Source organism: Phaenicophaeus curvirostris, chromosome 2 (genome assembly GCF_032191515.1).
Source record: "Phaenicophaeus curvirostris isolate KB17595 chromosome 2, BPBGC_Pcur_1.0, whole genome shotgun sequence".
Lineage (NCBI taxonomy): Eukaryota > Metazoa > Chordata > Aves > Cuculiformes > Cuculidae > Phaenicophaeus > Phaenicophaeus curvirostris.
In genome coordinates this window covers 69,777,162-69,794,712 of record NC_091393.1, presented here as the reverse complement: position 1 = coordinate 69,794,712, position 17,551 = coordinate 69,777,162, and the positions used below count along the sequence as shown (strand labels likewise).

Sequence of the window (17,551 nt, the reverse complement as noted above, 5' to 3'; positions counted from 1 at the left end):
TAGTGGAGAAGTTGCTATTCGGGGTGCAGTCTTGACATTTGTTGTATGAAAACAGTACCACTATAAAACGAAGTAAGACTAAAGTTCTTGCTTCCACAGAATACTAGGTCTTGTGGCTCTAATGCCAGGTTTCCTTTCAGAAAGGCATGAAGAAGGGAGAGGTCCACTGTCATACCCGTTCTCCTGTCTTGCACTGCTATCGCCATATTATCAATGTACTTGTTAAGAGCATTTCTGTTTGCTCTAAGATTTAACAACAAAATTCAGGATTCTTTTGTTCTAGTTCATCTGGCCAAGACAGGCTAAACGCTGTACTGAAAATATTGAGGCTTGGATATCAAGCTACTTGAGTTCCTTAAGCTCTTAGAGTCTTATTGTGTTCTGCCCTGATCTACTGGTTTCCCATTCCTGCTGAAATGGAATATCCTTCAAATGAGAAGATCCCAACTCTGGTGATGGTGTTAGACCTTTCCTGACAGTACAGATTTTGGAGAAGGAATGGGAAAAAATATTTTGTGAAATATCAAACTATTTTAAAATCCTTTTATTGATAAATTTCCTATTTTGTGTAGGTGTTTGAGGTTTTGTATCTGTTTTGGTTTTTTGACTTTTGGAATTTCCACAGATTTGTAATGTAATTTATCTTCATTCTGCAAAGTTGAATAATACTGCATGCTTTTGTCTTATTAGAGCTGTGGTGTATTTTTAACTAGCAGGCTGTTCACAGATCTTTTCATTATTTATTACAGCCTGTGGGGAGAGGTGGTCCTTCATAATGCTAGGGACAATTTGGACAGACTGCCCCAAGAAGGCCATAACTGCATGTCCCTTAGGATTTGTGGCATCTCAAGCAAATCCAAAATGATTCAATAGTTCTGCATTTAAATTTATTAGGACTTTTAATTTAGTGATTGTGATTCCTTTAAGAACTGAAGGGACACTCCACCTCCACTCCTTTTTCCCCCCCTCACCCCTGCACCGCCCCCCCCCCCCCCCCGAAAAAAAAAGACATTTAGTATTTAAGGGTGAAGTTAACATTTCAATTATTGCAGTTAAAACAGTACACAATTCTTTCCCTTGGTGGACACTCCTTTTTCTGTGTGTCAGGAGGAGTTTAAAGTAAATGAAAAAGGTGGCCTTTTGAAGCAAGAGTGCTAATGCTGAAGTAAGTCAAGTAACTTGAATGATTTTTATTTCCTGTCTATAGTTTCGTTGATAGTGCTTGTTATGTATAGAAAAGTCTTGTAGTTGAATTTAGGAGATGGAACTTGCAATTGAATTTGGGACATGTGTTTTCAGTATGAGAAGATCATGCCGGAATTCATTCTGAAATTTGCATTAAATTAATTCTCAACTGTTCAGTAAAAAATGGAAGCATCCAGGCTTCATGGACTGAAAGGCAGAGTTGAAAACTGTGTGTATGCATAGCGCCATATCACCCTCTTCCATACACACTGTGCAGATGCATAACAAGTGCAAGACTTGGCTGCATGTCTTCATATTCAGCATCTGATCAGCATCCCGGTAAATACCTTTTTTTGACCATAAGGTTTCAGAAATTTCAAGGATTACATGAAAGGTTCACACAGACTAGCAAGATGGCTGAAAACATGCTGATGGATAAGGTTTTATTTCTAAAAGGAGCAAGCCCTCTGTAGCTTGATTTATTGCAACTGGATTGTTTCACAGAACTGTCTGTTGGATCTCAGTGACGTTGTAAATGGAGCCTCTCTGATGTGAGTCTAATTAGTGGTTGAACTAACACGGCTGTATGAGTTGATTACTGTCATTGGCAAAGTACTAGTGTGGCACTGGGCACTTCCCAGTGCTTCTCTTTCTCCCTTTGTGCTGCTGAAACTGTTCAAGGAAGAGTCTTTGTAGACAGCTTTCTGGTCAAACAGTAAAAGCAGTGTGCCATATTGATTTTCTTTATGCTGTAAGCTATCTTGTATACTGTTATCCATTTTCTTCCTGAAATTTTGTCTCTCTTGGTTTTGTAGAACCTGTTATGCCTAATTTTTTCCTTCCTACCATCTTAATCGCTTTTTAAATGCTGCTTTCTACTCCATCTTGCTATGTTCCTTAGGGGTTGAACCATGGTCCCTTTCTTTTATTTACATCAGTTATTCTCACCTGTAAATAAAAATAAAATTAATCTTTGTCTTGATGGCTTGCAAATGAATTTTATTCCAGACCTTTCTTGTTTAGCCAGCAATAGAGAGTGCTTCTTGTGGCTATTCAGCTGGAACTCATCAGCTCAATGTGGCTAAAACAGTCCTCCTCTAGACTTGCCTACTGCTGCTTCCTTGTCACTCTAGAAAACAACCTACTCCTGATGTCCATTGCATGTGCCATTTATTACCTTTGTTGATTCTCTAAGTTCAGGAACAACATAGTGCTAGATGACTAAATCTTGTTTCTCCATGTAATTTCTTAAAATAAATACATTGCTATTTCAGCAAACTATTAAAACTTCCATCCAGCTCTTCTTCACCTTTTAAAGAAGCTTGCCTAGTAGTCCAGCATACTTTCCCTTGCTTTCTTCAGGTCAGTCTTGCACCTATGACCTTGAATGGGTCTTACACATATTCAAACAAATTCAGTGAAAATCATTGTTGTATCCCATTACAAAATGAACAGAAGAAAGCCATAAGCATATCTTCTGAATTTCTTTTTCTTCTTTGCATGGAGAAGGGTCATAACTTTTATAGAAATTTATAAACTCTCAGTCATTGCGGAAGCATTACTCCAACCTTTCACCTAGTCATTAAAATTACAGGCTCAGTCTTGTGCTTTGTTAGTACAATATTATATTTTCCCCTTGAAAGCATCTCCAAGGCAGTCTCCATAGTCTCTTGATGACTCTTTCTTTAAAACTCCTATACTGTGATGCCTAAAAAGCTTGGAAATGGTCAGGTTGCTGGGATATTACTCTGAATACCTATCAAACCAGCCAATATTGTCTGTTTTGGCTCTTTCTTTCTCCTTCTTTGTTATCTCTTACTGTGTTCTTTGATGGCAAGGTCCGTGGTGTCAAGACTGTCTTTGTTCCTTTTATTTTGTGTCACATCTAGCACAGCACTGAATTGTCACTGAAAGCATTAAGAGGGTTATAATATTGACTAAGTAATTAATCATAGCTACAGCACTGCAGAGAGATTTTCTGTGGTGTATATTCTTGAGAGAAGTAGAGAGGTAGAAGCATGTAATAGAAATGCTAGTTGATAATTTCATCACTTTGAAACTTATCACCTTGTCTTCACTAGGGAAAAAAAGTGGGCTTTAAAAAAAAAAAAAAAAGCCAACAAAGAGCAACCATGTTGCAAACAAGAAATGCTTTTTGCTAATCTGAAGGAGCATTTGGCTTCCTCACAAAAATGCTGTCTGTTTTGGCAAAGTTAGGAGCTTTGGCTTTGGAAGATCCATGTTTGGAATAACAGGGTGTGTTGCAAGTCAAAATTCAGGTATCTTGGCAGACACATATGCGTAATCTGGCATGATGCCTTTCTGCACTGTGCCTAGCTGTAGCAAGTGCTGAAGTCCCTTGTGAACAATATATGAATCTCATTTTGGGGAGAGAAAAAAAAAAAAGGAGGAGGGAATAGGGAGCCAGGATTTATTTTAACATTCAGTGGATATAAAAAAACAAGTATCAAGAAGGGAAACATTTCCGTTAAGCATTTGCTGTGAAAATTCTGCAACTTCTGGTTGCAAACCTCTTTATTGCTTGGATTGGCTGATTTCCAGAGCATCAAGGCTAGAAATTGAGGGACTGAAATATAATCAGTGGTGATACATTTTAACTACATAAAACATTCTCTGCTTCCAAAGCCTCAGTGTCTCTAGTAAGCAGTGCAACAGCAACAGCTCCTTGCTGCTGGACTCCAGGGACGGGGAAAATACTGGATCAGAATGGTAAGAAGCTCTTTACTTTTCACTATGTCTCAGTTATTAGCTTAAAGTATGCTTAAAAGATGATGATGAAATTAGTATGGATTAGTATTTAAACCAAGAAAACAGTGTGTAAGATACAGTGGTATTATCAATGTTTTGCTAGGAGAGATCAGCAAAGCAAGTTGATAACAAATATCTTTGGCACTGAACATGTTGTGCAGCTTATACAAAATCTTTTAAATTTGGGAAACACTGCTGACTAGAATTTGATGTAAAATATAAGCCTGTCTACTTGAGGACAGCTGTATGGGCTTTCAGAAGAATTTTACATTAATAACCACCGATACAGACTTTATATGTACATATATAAACTAATCTGTGCTGATCTCTTATGTACATTGTGTGTTTGCATGTTTTCTGGTGTTGGGTTTTTGTTGGGGTTTTGATGTTTGGGAGTTTTTTGTTTGTTTGTTTTTGGGGGTTTTTGTTTGTTTGTTTTTGTTAAAGAAGCATAGCTGCTCAGTACACAGTACATACCTCTGACTATTAGGGAGCTATGAAGTTTTTATTTTCCTGGGTTTTCCATCTGTGAAGACCTCTTAAGCCAGGCACTTTATGTTTCTTTATTGTAGTTGTGTGGTGGGAAAAATAAGCAAGGAAAACTTTCTAGGATGGTCATTTTATTCTTCATAAAAATTGAAATATTCTGAGCTAAATGTTAAAACAAAAGAAGTAAAATATAAAACACATAAATATAGCCCCTGAAATTATTGTAAATTGGTACCAAAACTATTAGTTATTTAAACAATGCCTGAAGATGCAATAAAGCTATTAGCGATTTTCTAGGTATTGAAGAATTTGGTGGGGGGAGGATGCAGATCTTGGGAGTGTTTCATCCCAAGGCTCATTAACAAGACTGGTTTTTTTTTTTTTATTTGAAATATGCATCAAGCCTGATCTCCTGTATAGGAACTCAGCCATTCCTTATAAGTGCATACTAAGTGCAGGAATACATTGACTATGAAATTACAGTATATCAGAGTGAAAGGAAAACAAATTACCAAGTAAGTCTGAAGAGTACTGAAATATGCTTGCTTCATAGTCCAGCTGATGTGTGGGAAATTATTCTCTTTGTAATTCAAATGGAAGTGGAGATTTTTAAAAGAGCAACTATAGGAGTTTGAAAAGTGTACAGCAGATGTGAAACCATGTCTGATTTGGTATTTTTAATCTTTCTTGTGTATTTGTTGTTGCTCAGCGATATGAAAATTAGAATGCAAGAACTAAAACTATTACTGAATGCTTGATGATCTTTTTCAACTGATTTCACTTAGCGACAAGAAATGAAATACTAAAGTACAGTAGATAACATGATTTACTCTTTTGGCCTATGTATTTCAGGTTATGACTGTAAACACACTGTGATGTATTAAAGATTTATGTTTTCTTCTCAACATGCTGCATAGATTAGAAAATCAATAATTGAATAGGAAGCAGGCTGGAAAATTCTTGGAAAGATGATTAATATGAATCTAAGTGTAGTGGTGGTGATTGTTGTTGATGGTTTTATTAGTAATACTGTTTTCTTGAAAAATATCCCCAATGTTGGGTGTCGATTAAATACTACTGTGGTGCTGAAGAGACTTCAGTATATTGTTTCCTGTCAGAAAACAATGTGGCGGTGGTGGTGTTATTATGTTAGTATTATCCTTTATCTAAATTTTGGGACAGGAAAACATGGGAGACAGGAGATCTGGTTGCTTTTCCCTGTTGTGAGCACTCTAATAACTACACACTAATAACTGTTGACTAATAACAAGTGAGGTTATTTATATTTGCACGTACGCGATTCCTTAGTTCTGATATAAGTCAAATATAGACATGCTTCAGTCACAGTGAATTAAGGAAGACTTTTCCTTCTAGAAACATAATGTTCATGTACTACCCCATATTTCTCTTGCTAAAGTTTAAGCCAAAGTAAACTTGCATTGTGTTCTGCTTGAACTGGATTAGTTTAGGTATCTACTATTAGTATTACTGGATTAGTTTAGGTATCTACAGGCAGTTCACAAGGGATCTATTTCTTTCTGTTTGGATTGCCTGGGCAAAGATCTTGCATACCTTGTTGAAGGCAGACAAAAGAAGGAAACCAGAACCATCACCCCCCCCCCCCCACCCCGTTTTAAAAGACGAACCCTTAGTAGTAATCAGCTTAGTAGTAATCAGCTACGTAATAAATGGCACGGCTAAACCAAAGGAAGCAGTCTCTTAGTTACAATTTTAAAATTAGATGATTTCTTTTGGAATGTAAATACTAAATGATCTTTAAGAGGTCAGAATTGCAAGCTGTAAATGCTTTCTAGATACTCAAGTTTAATTATTTGAAGTGTTTTTTTCTAATATGTCTAAGAAACAAAAGTAAAACTTCAAAGAATATACCAGCCTTACTTGAAAAATTGAGAAGTTGTAAACATGACTATTGCAGTGCTGAATTCTGGTAAAGTATTATCTAGGATTAGTGCAACAGATGCTGCATACAGCAAAGTTTGTTTTTAGTGTCTTTAGCATTAAATAAGCCTACTCAGCAATTGGATAAATGATTCATCCGAATGAATTTAGGTTAAATACTTCTATTTAGTCACTGGGATTGAAAAGAAGTCTGATAATCTGCCTGAAAATGTAATGCTGTATTTAAAGATGTATACTATAAATTTGTAAACCATGTAGATTATATGTAATATAAAGTATGTTTAGGGATGGCAAAAATAATTTTGTATCTGCTATGAAGTTGGTTCCAAACTTAAACAGTAAAACCTGAGGTCGCTAGTTTTGTGTTTTGTTCTCCTCCCAGTCTTTTTGGAAAAAAGTAGTTCGTTCAGAAGTAGTCATCCTGTCTCTTGTAATATTGCTGCTGAAAAAAAGTGTTGAAGGATTCAGGCAGAAGAAATCTGATGCAGTACAGCTGTGGTGAAATCACAGATTTTGTGTGTGTGTTACTACTAACTTACAGGCCTCAGCTAACTTTTGGCAACAGTTTTATTCAAGTGATGTGTTGTAGCTCTTTTGTGGGCAGTTTACCACACTGGTGAGGCTGTGCACCATTCCAGAGAAATACACACTTGCATGCTCCATAAATATCGTTTGTGAAGGACAAAGATAAGCACTCTGACCTTTAACTGAAATGCAACGCTGAAATATCTCTGGGTATTTATTAGAGTTTATTCATACTGAAATAGGTTTGTGTTTTGAAATCGCAGCATCAATGTTTATGAAGCCTGAGTGCTTTCAGTGAACAGAATATGACAGCAAGTAAGGTTTATGCAAGGATTCTTAAAACAGAATAGTTTTGTGGTGGTGGATTATTGTTTTTTTAAGCCATTTTCCTTTTGATTCATTGTCATTATACTCTGTAGATCAGATTTTGCTCCCTGAAATCAATCTTTTAAACTGTGCCAGTACCCTGGCAGTATAACTTAAAGTTATACATCTGCTGTGGTCTATATAATGCATTAGCATGTCTGTTGCATCTGTGTTCAAGACAGGATTTTATTTCATTGTCCGTGTGATACACAGAGAAACTATTAAAAGGGATGCTTTTGGCATTAGTCTGTGCTTCTGGCTCCATTCTGCCATCAAAAATGAAGGTTGGGGAAAATAAAGGCAGGAGGAAAAGGTCAGTCTGGTCTCTAAGTGAAAAAATTGTGGGAGCAGCTTGCTGAGAAATACAGCTACAGTGAGAAGGTGGTTGGATAATATATATTTTTCTGCATCTGGTTAATGATTGTATTGCAGCATTTGCAGTGTTTTGAAATATCAGGACAAAATTCTGTTGCCAATGTATCTTATGACTCTCACAGCAATGTGATGTTTTGCCGCATATAATTTTTCTTATACTTTGTAACCATACTGGGAGTACTTAAAACTGTTAAGTTCGAGACTTAACATGGACCTTTTATGTAAAAAAGGTTTGGAAAAAGAGTGCTGACAACTTTATACTCATTTGATAGTGTGCAGATGTAAGAAGAGCCAGTTATGAAATTGTACCCTGAAGGATATGTTTCCAGTGATTGTATAAGGAGTGTGCTCCGGTAAGAGCTGACTCTGCAAAATATGTGATGGTGTGAAGTTTGACTGGATTTCCAGGCTTGCTTCACTACATAGAGTGGTGATGAGAAGCTACCATACCTAAAGTAATTCCCCAGGTCTTGCACTTCGGTTTTGGGCCTATTGTAAATCTGTTGTTTAGAGCTTTGCAATGTTGCTGTGTCGCCTGGGGATACAGCTGCATAGTCAGCCCTATTGTATCATCTGATAATGAAATGGACAGTTTGGAGGTAAGCGCTGTTGACTCTCATGGAACTGTGCCAGAGGCTCATCTTCTCGTCAGCAAAATACACCTCAGGTATATGACTAAAGCTTTTGGATCCATGAAGGTTTTTGAATGAGACTCACAGCAGAAAGTTGGCAATCTCTGGTGTAGGTTTTTATTCAGTTGAAGAGTGTAGATAAATCCTGGGTTGAAACCCGCTTCTGCCTCTATTGCCATAGTAGGATGGCTTTAACTAAATAGTGATAACCTTTCGGGTAGCGCAGCGATGTTCTGAGACCAGGTGTTGAAGCTTTTCTCCCCTTATGTGTTGGGATGTGGCTTTCATCACATGCTTATATGTGATAATTCTCCCTGTCACAGGACAGGGGAATGGTACATATGTTTGAGACTACCAGACTAGAGGTTGCTAACATGTTCCTTCAAATGATTGGATGTATGCATATCCAGTAATAGGGTGAACTCTGTTTTGGCCATATAATGGATATTTATTCAGCCAGGTGATGACTGAGACTGGACATTCATTTGGGAAAAATGGCAAGAAGGATATTTTAGGACTGTGCGTGCCTGATTTAACTCTTTCCCTGTCAATGCTTTTAATAGTTTTTGTTGTGGTCCTTCCTGTTCAGAAAGGAAAAATCTATGTAATGTGGTACAGGTTTTATCAACATTAATTCCAGAGAGAAAAGTTTGGAATAGTATGTTTGATATGGCCCAGACATGCTTTCTGAGCCACTAGTTCTTGAGTAGCCAAAAAGCTGTTACTCTGCAGATTTCTGACTCGTTCAGGTAAGAATAAAGGATAATCCATTGGCTGAAACTGGCCTGCAAAAAAGAAATGTTTCTCTCTCTTTTTTTTTCCATTGGAGAAATAGAAGGGATTAATTTTAGAGATTGCTGGAATATGCCATAATTAAAAAGACCTGTAAATCAATTAAACTTAGTTAGACTCTTTTTCTGATTCTACCAAATTTGTTGTATTCACTGCTGTTAATTTTCTTACCTTTGTCTTCATAGGATCAAAAGTGACAGGCATGTTAAAAGAGACTTTTTTTTAGTCCAACTCTTCATTCCCGTATTATAGCGGATCAGTCACAAAAGCAGAACTTGCATCTAATAATTCTTCCACCACATCACAAGAAGAGAGAAAATTGGTTTCCTTACACATGCAAAGCATGAGAAAATAAGTTCTATGTGAGGGATGAATACAACACACTAGAAATGCTATAGGCAGAATAAGGTTACTACTAGCATCTGTCTGCTGCAGAGGTAGTAATGAAATGATGCTTGTAATTAATAGCTGCTTCCTTTTTATGTGCTTTGGCTGGCTGTAGACTGTACTTCTGCTGTCCGTCAGTGCTGATGTGGTTCTGTAGCCAGCACATGATGGGAAGTTCCCTCACCTCCAGCTGTACCTCGTGTATACCTTCTGTTTCAAGGTCATTCACGTATTCATCATCCAAAACTAATTGCTCATTTTTTTCTCCTAAGAAGCTGCAGAAGAGTTTCAAATACTGAGTCCTGAAAGAATCTTTTGTCTTACTGATCCTGGTGAATTTGATGGTTTTGGAGTTGGCAGGTAATTGCTGTCTTACTAGGTTCTGAGAAAGGAGGCAGTGATAATTTGGGGTTAAACGTTTGTTGGAAGGAAACAAAAAACCTAGGTAACTTATAAATGTAGCTTTGGATGGATTGAGAACACATGCTTTAGGGTGACAGCAGTTCATTCCTCTGATGCTGGCAATAACAACGTTTATAGTGTGTGCCATTGCACAAACTCATTTTTTGTTCTTTCGTTTGAAGAAAAAGGCCAGAACACCTCCACAGGGTTAATAGTCATAACTTAAAAAATGTATATTTAGGTGTTTTGCTTCATATAGGAAGCAGTACTGCAGTCTCATAGAACACTTGCATGTATAGTTAAGTGTGTGGAAAAAGTAAAAAAATTAAGAATGTACAGGATAAACGTGAGTCTACTGTTTCAGTGTCAGAATTCTTTGAAGTCATGACAATTGCAATCTAACTAATGAAATTATTTTTTATTCTGTGCATTGTAAGAAAGAACATGCAATTTCTTAAGTGTGTTATAGAAGGAAGTTTATTCAGCACCTAAGAATTTATATGACCATGTTACGTGAATGTCTGTAGTAATTTTTGGTTTGTTAGCATAATGTAAGTCCCCAAGAGGCTATACTTATTTCATAAACTTACTAACAAAGCTGGTTGCACTGTTGATTGGAGTCCCTTTTTAGTAAAAGGAAATATAAAAATAATTGTAGAAGAATCTGAAGGGTCAATAACGGCATAAGGATTGCTAATGCATGTTGATGTAGAATGACCTTAATAGTCTTAACAGTTGTATCAATAGCAGCCTTATAGATTCCCTAGTGCAAGCTTATGAAAGTAGTGAATTTGCTGTGATAATTTTAATGGTCCAAAACCAGTGAAATATTCACACTGATCTGTATCAGTGGTGATCAGGAAGTACATATAATATATGCTCAGTCCGTGTTGAGGAGGGAGTAGGAGGATTTTTCAGGAACAATATAATTAAATGCATGTATGTAAAAGATACCTGCAAGATGATGCTTGAGAAAGTACTTTATAGAAATAGATAATTATAGGGGAAACAAATACTTTTCTGGAATTATAGTATGTGTTATTAACTTACGAGTGGTGTAAAGGTTTTCTGAGTAGTTTGTTTCCTATTTGTAACACAGTACTTTTTCTAATAATCTTTGTGTATTCACAAAGAAATTTCAGATCAAAATGTTTTCTTGGGGATATTACACTGGAATTTCAATACAGAACTAAAACAGGACAATGTTGTAGAAGTTTGTTTCATAGCTTAAAAATTACTTACCCTTGAAGTACCCTTGAACTATGAAAACTTTTAGGTCATAGGTTTTCTTGTCTAATTAGTGCAATTAAAATTGTATTCATTGTTTACAATGTTGTGGATCATACCCATGTTTCTTTAAAAATGTCCAGTAAGTGTCATAGCATTAATTCACCTGCTGCTAAATACTGTCTTACATGGAAAGTAATTTAGAAGTGACTGAGACGTCAGAAATCAAAACAGAGTCAGTTGCTTAGGGCCGAATCTTGCAAGCACTTAGTACTGGGTGTGGTGTGTTGTGACTTTTCTGGTATCACATCCTAAACAGACGAAAAATATTCCAATTCTCTCTGTTCCTCCCCACTATTCATCCATTTTCTGTGGAAAGAAAAAGGCTTTAGTGGATTGTTTTTTGGTTTTAGCTGTCTCCAAACAAAGTTGTAGGTGGTACATGTGAAAACATTTGTTTGCAAGAATGGACAGCTTAGATGCACCTGAAAACTCTCGGTCAGAAATGCAGGTTGTGGGCTATGCCCTTAGTATTGCGCAAAGAAACCTTCAGCAGGAGGAGCTCAAGTCTCCTGAGGATGCTTAGTGCAGTAGCTCTCAGCTCCAAGCTCTGACAGGAGAGCCAGGGCCAGGCTGGTGCTTGCTGCCATGCCCCTGCCCATTCCCACCACTGGAGAGTATTTTGCTTTGCTAAGATGTTTTTTAAGAACTTTGGGGAGGGTTCATTGAAGCTATCAAATACTTCCTAGATTATTATTTAAAAAAACAAAACCCAGTACAATCCTTGTCATTGTAACTGAAAAATGGGAGTTCACACATTGTCCTCTGTTTTAAAGGCAGACTCTTTCCAGTTTGCCTTACTGTAAACTTTCTTACCAAGTAAGAATTATGTTATCATATTGCAACTGTCTGCATGATACTGAGACAGTACAGTAACTGGAGTTAAGTGCTCTTGCCAGTTCTGCTTTATGTTTTGGTATTAAGTGTTGTACAGAAAAAAAGCAGAGACTTTTACCTGACCTTAGGGCCTGACATTCACAGGGCTGCAGTGAGAAGCATAGTAATTTATTGTGTTATATGCGCTCTTCTATATTAAATTCTAAAATTGTTGTTTCCTGGAGGAGACTTGGAATATAAACTGATGTACCTGACAGTTAATTAAAATTCAGTGTTGTTTGTTCGTGCTTAAATTAGTGAAAAAAAGCTTCTAGGAAACACCATAGAGAATAACATTCTGGAGATTTCAAATTATTTTGAAAGATGAGATTTCCCACGACTCAATTCCTTAAGGAGCTGAAACATAATTCGGATGCTTCTTTACCACCTGTCACTTTTTTTCATGTTTAGAGTGAGTTTTTTCTCTCTCTCATAAATAAATATAAGGAGCGAACCGCAGAGAAAACCTCTTATGTTCCCTTTTTCATCCAGCACGTTGTTTTCTGAATCCTAGTTAGTGAACTGCGCACACATACTACTTCTGTTATAGCCTTATAACCCACCTGGACAAATACATGCCTACTGGGAGTCCAGTCATTTTATGAAGTTACTTCAAGAACTGACTGGCATTGTTGCACAAACCAGAGAAAAGCATGTGTAATTGGGTTGGGTTTTTTTTGTAAAATCACCGATTAGCCAGTTAATACCATTTTCTTTCCCATGCGTACAACCTCCCACACACAAAGATGCAGAAAATAGTATAAAAATAAGTTTTAAGCCACAACAATTAGGTCTCCAGACGTCCGATTCCTTGAGTCAGAAAACAACATAGAGCTTATCTATTCCTGAAACAAAAATGATTTGGATAGTCCAGAACCTCTTTCATGATGGCCCATCTGCCTGGGTGTGCCTTTCATTTTTCATGTAGCAAATAAAATGTCTAAGTAATTATTTAAATCATTGCTGCACAGCTCATTACAGAGATCTCATGCTTGCTAATACCAATAAACAAAAGGCAAAATGACTGGCAAAGCATGTGGAGCACCTATACATGGCTTGCAAGGCTGGAAATCCATCATGGAGAGGGGAATAGTTTGGTGGATTTACGCAGGGTGTTAGCCACTTTACCTATGTTATTTCCATATTGACTCTTTCAAGAAATGCAGATAAATACCAAGGGGGTTGGGAAAGAAAATTTTCCAAGCTTTCTTGCTGGATTTGTGCCATTAATTTCACATCTAAATCAGACACTTGGATTCGAAGGTGTTCTTTCATGTTAGGTACTCCAGTACAGCAGACTGGATTCATACCTGTGTTTGGGTAAGCACACATCTCTAGTCTTAATGTTTAAATTTAGAATCTTACCTTTTTCCAGTTTTTGAAAGATCACTTCTGCTTGAGTCTGATAGGTTGTGGGTACTGACACACTGGCAAATCAAACTCTTCCTGTACTTTTACTGAAGTCACAAATGTTCCTGAGTCTGTGGACTGTTGCATTCTTTGCTAGAGGTGCAGTTATTCAAAACAGCTGCAGTTCACAACACCTGGAAGTTGTGTGAATCTTAAATGTCTAAATGTAAATTTAAGAATCTAATTTTAAGCAGGCAAATTTAATCATTTTGCCCTTGGTTACCCAGGAAACCAGTTAATTACTATGCATTTACTTCAGCACTCTGCATGCAGCTCTTAAAACATTTTATTATAATTTTTCTTTTATTTTCTCTTAAGCTAGCTTGTAGAAAGGGCTGGTTTGACAGCCCTGGCAAATGAAATAGTCTGCCTGCCCACGGAATACGTGCTCCCTAGACAGTGGCAGTCCAAACTTCCTCGTGCTGTTTTGTCAGTGTGCTGCAACTTTTCTTGGGGTGGGAGGGTGGAGAGGGGAAGAGCTGGAGGAGGAGGTAAGGTGGGTCCTTGTACCATCAAGTCTTTGCCACCAAAACATGTAAATTATGTCAGGGAATATGGCCCGTATTTTCCTTCCAGCAAAAAAAACAGTGCAGTTACAAATTGGATGAACTCAAGCTGTGGAAAACTAAATCCAGTCTACAAACCATCACTGAGATCATAATCTTGATCCTGCTGGCATGTTGCAGTTAGCACTGATGACATGATCTCATGAACTAAACAGTGTTTTCCTTGCTCAGTGGTGAGTCAAAAAGATTTTCAAAGAGTTCTGGTGCTGAAGCCTTCAGCAAAAAGTCACAGGATACTTGCAAATTAGAGGTGGAAGTGGGAGACCTGGAATTGTGATATAAAATGTTAAAATGCAGCCTCACTTCCCAAATGCTGATCACAATATAGAATCATAGAATCACCAGGTTGGAAGAGACCCACCGGATCATTGAGTCCAACCATTCCTATCAAACACTAAACCATGCCCCTTAGCACCTTGTCCACCCATTACTTCAGTTAGTCTTGGTGATGACTTTTGCTGAGACAGATGAATCATACTGCCGGGACGGGAGGGACCATGCGATCGAATCAATGTGATTGATAAAGCAAGGCCGTCTTTATTGAGAAAGAATCAGGTTATATGCTTTTCTTCTACTTGATTACATCATTGTATTCTAATTTCATTGGTTGATCAAACACACAATTATATCTTCCATGGTTACATACATATTGAATATCCATCCTCCCTTATGCTAATATATCACTACTTGTCACACGCTATTTTAACATCTTGTGGCGACCACTATGACCAAGAACGCAGCATACTGTTACGGTTTCTGCATCCATGAACACGCCACCTTATCTATAGCTAAACTTAATGTTCTACCAGGGAATTGCTTGTACAGCCAACCGCTCCCAACTATTGTTCAGCTAGGAGCCTGCTTGTACAATTCCTCCAAAGGAATATGTCCTTGCTCGTTTAACCATTTCTCAACATCGTACAAACCCCAGTAGCTACAAATCACCTAGTGCTCCAAGAAAAATCACCCAGGAAGCAGTATTTCCAACAAAGATCGCTTATTTGCTTTCCGAGTGGTTTACAGGCCTTATGGTTCAGTTAGTAGCCTAAAAACATGGAAGATCACTGACAGATTCATGCTACTGTTCTTTCATGATCACTGTGAATAAAAAATGCTTCAGCAAAAATAACAAGGCAGTAAGAATGGAGCATATCCACGATACCTTTTAATTTCAGAAATCTTTGCTCTATTATGATTTAAAATTGAAATATAGAGGGGATGTTCACATCATCCAACTTGAAGCATCTGGCTTAAATAATCACTGTTGTTCTGTGCAGTTTCTGTAATTACGTGAGATTATCCAGGAAGTTGTCAAGACCATCTCTATTCAAGCTGCTTAAATTATCTAGACTAGGCAGCATGCTGCTGCCATGCTTCAGGCCACTCAGCCCCATCCTTTTCCTCCAGCCAGTGCCATCACTTGCAATGAACCTGTTCCAGGAGTTGCTTGGTTGAAAACTAACCAAGAATACTGGACTTTTGGGATGGAAGATATTATCTATTGCAGGGGAGAGTTTTACAGACTTTGATTTGGCAAGGAATATTGTGATTTGGCTCATAAAGGCAAGAGTATTGCTAAGCATAAATGAGAATAACAGTATATTAAGACTGTGAGAGCGCACAAGAAAGCACTAGAATTCACTCTCTGTTCATGAAAGTCACTTGGGGGACTCTTGTTCTCTGAGTGCTGTTTTGAATTACTGAATCATTTTTCATAGCTTTTTCTATCAGGGTATATGTTCAAATTATCACTTAAATTCAGAGAAAGAGATGTAAATTATTCTGGATTTTCTCCTGTAGACTATGTAATACGAAGATGCTTACGTTATTGGTTCTAAACTTATGAACCTTTTCAGCATCTAAATTAAAGATTCATTGCTGCTTTTAATGTTACTTTAAGAAATTCATGGTGCATTAATGTAATTCTGATTGTGCCATCAGCATTGATCTTGTACATGTTGCATCTTCTGTAAATGAACAGAAGCAGGGAGAGTGCATAGGAGAAAATGGAAAGTGTCTCACTTGTCATTTGAATTAGAATATATTCTACTGACCTGAAAAATCAATGTTTTAGAAGGCAAGCATATTATGTTTTGCAGTCTTAATGCCTATTAGGGGCTCTTACTTATAGAAACCGATAACCTAGAAAAGAATTCTGTAGTGGATTTGCATTTGTATGTGTAAGAAATGTGGGTCTGTTATGGAGATGTTAGGATGTGTTTATAAACTAGGGTTGAGGTGCTGCTTCAGAACGCTAAAAATTTTCATTTTTAAAACCTAGTGAACCTTATTTACTGGTGTCAACTTTTAAAAAAAAATTTATATTATTATTCTCCTGTTTGAATAACATAGATATTTGTGTAGCTGGTTCTGTGGTCTTAGGATCATGGTCTGGCAAACTATGAATTATTTATGCAATTTATGTATAATATGCATTTTTACTGCTGTGTGGTTTGCTCACTGCAAATACCCCTCAAACCTAAATATGGAAGAGATACTAGATTTAGAGCATGAGTATGCTGTCAAGTTGCAGAATAGACTAGATTCTTGTTTACTCTGTTCAGATTAGCTAAACAAATAGCCAGAAACTGCACAACTGCAATGGATTGCATGTATTTGTTTCACCTCTGTTTTGGCCAGCCACAGACAGATGCATTGTACCTAGCCATAAGATGGTGATGACAGTTATCTCTTCCCTAGGTGGTTTATTAGTTCTAATTCTGTTTAGTAGAAAAATTGATAAATTACAGCCTTATTGAGTGGCTAGTGGGACTAGCAGAACTTTTAAATTCACTTTAATGGTATTGACATAGTGAGTTTTGTGCCAGTTCAATTAAATTCAGTGGATCTTGCGTCACCCACTGACATTGAGTGTATGATTTGTGCTGTTTACTGGGAATCCTACAAGTTTTTCATAATTATACCAACTCAGGGAGCTTGGAAAATATCCTTTTTACTTTTTTTTTTCCAGTATGTTTACTTTTTATTATAATAGGAGTCTATTCGAAAGAAGCAAAAGCTGACTTATTAAAATGTGTGTTAAAGGCAAAATAGAGATTATTCTGAGGACTGGACTTCTCAGGTGGCTGTGAGGTACTGACAGAATTAATTTGTATTCCATTATTATCTGGGAAAAAGGAGCAGGCTATATAGCCAAAGTAAATAATACCTTTGTGCATGCAGTTAGGGAGACTTGCATTGCTGCTTGTATTTATAGGAAATGTATACATATGAGATCACATAAATCCATAGATATAAGAGCTGTTCTTATGTTAGACAAACTTCTTTTTCTCAATATACTTAATTCCTAACATAAAAAGCAAGTAGAAAATCAAACTACTGTCTTCGTGAACCTAGGCTATTTGCTATATGGAAGCTGTGCTTTGACACAGAACATGTGGGATTGGAGAGCTCCAAGGTGGTGTACGATAAACACCAATTGTGTGCTCTGAAGGCTAGGACTAACACATTACTAGCTGGGTTTAGATTGATAGCATTACTTTTTTGGTAGATTCAGTTGGATGTTGATTGCATCATGACAGACAGTGTTACTGCTAGCTTTATTTTTTA

General features: G+C 37.1%; 1 protein-coding gene across 2 annotated transcripts in view; it reads left to right on the top strand.

Moving 5' to 3' along the window:
* The window catches only part of PLD5 (phospholipase D family member 5), a 170,411-nt gene that overhangs the window by 24,575 nt on the left and 128,285 nt on the right, over positions 1-17,551 (top strand). Inside the window, exon 1 of one of the 2 annotated variants that reach the window (XM_069852418.1) lies at positions 3,797-3,915. The exons of the other annotated variant lie outside the window; for it this stretch is intronic. Within the exon in view, the coding sequence (XP_069708519.1) occupies positions 3,913-3,915 (3 nt within the window). The 5' untranslated portion in view covers positions 3,797-3,912. Of the gene's footprint in view, positions 1-3,796; positions 3,916-17,551 lie in introns of those variants that run through there. 2 annotated transcript variants of the gene reach the window in all.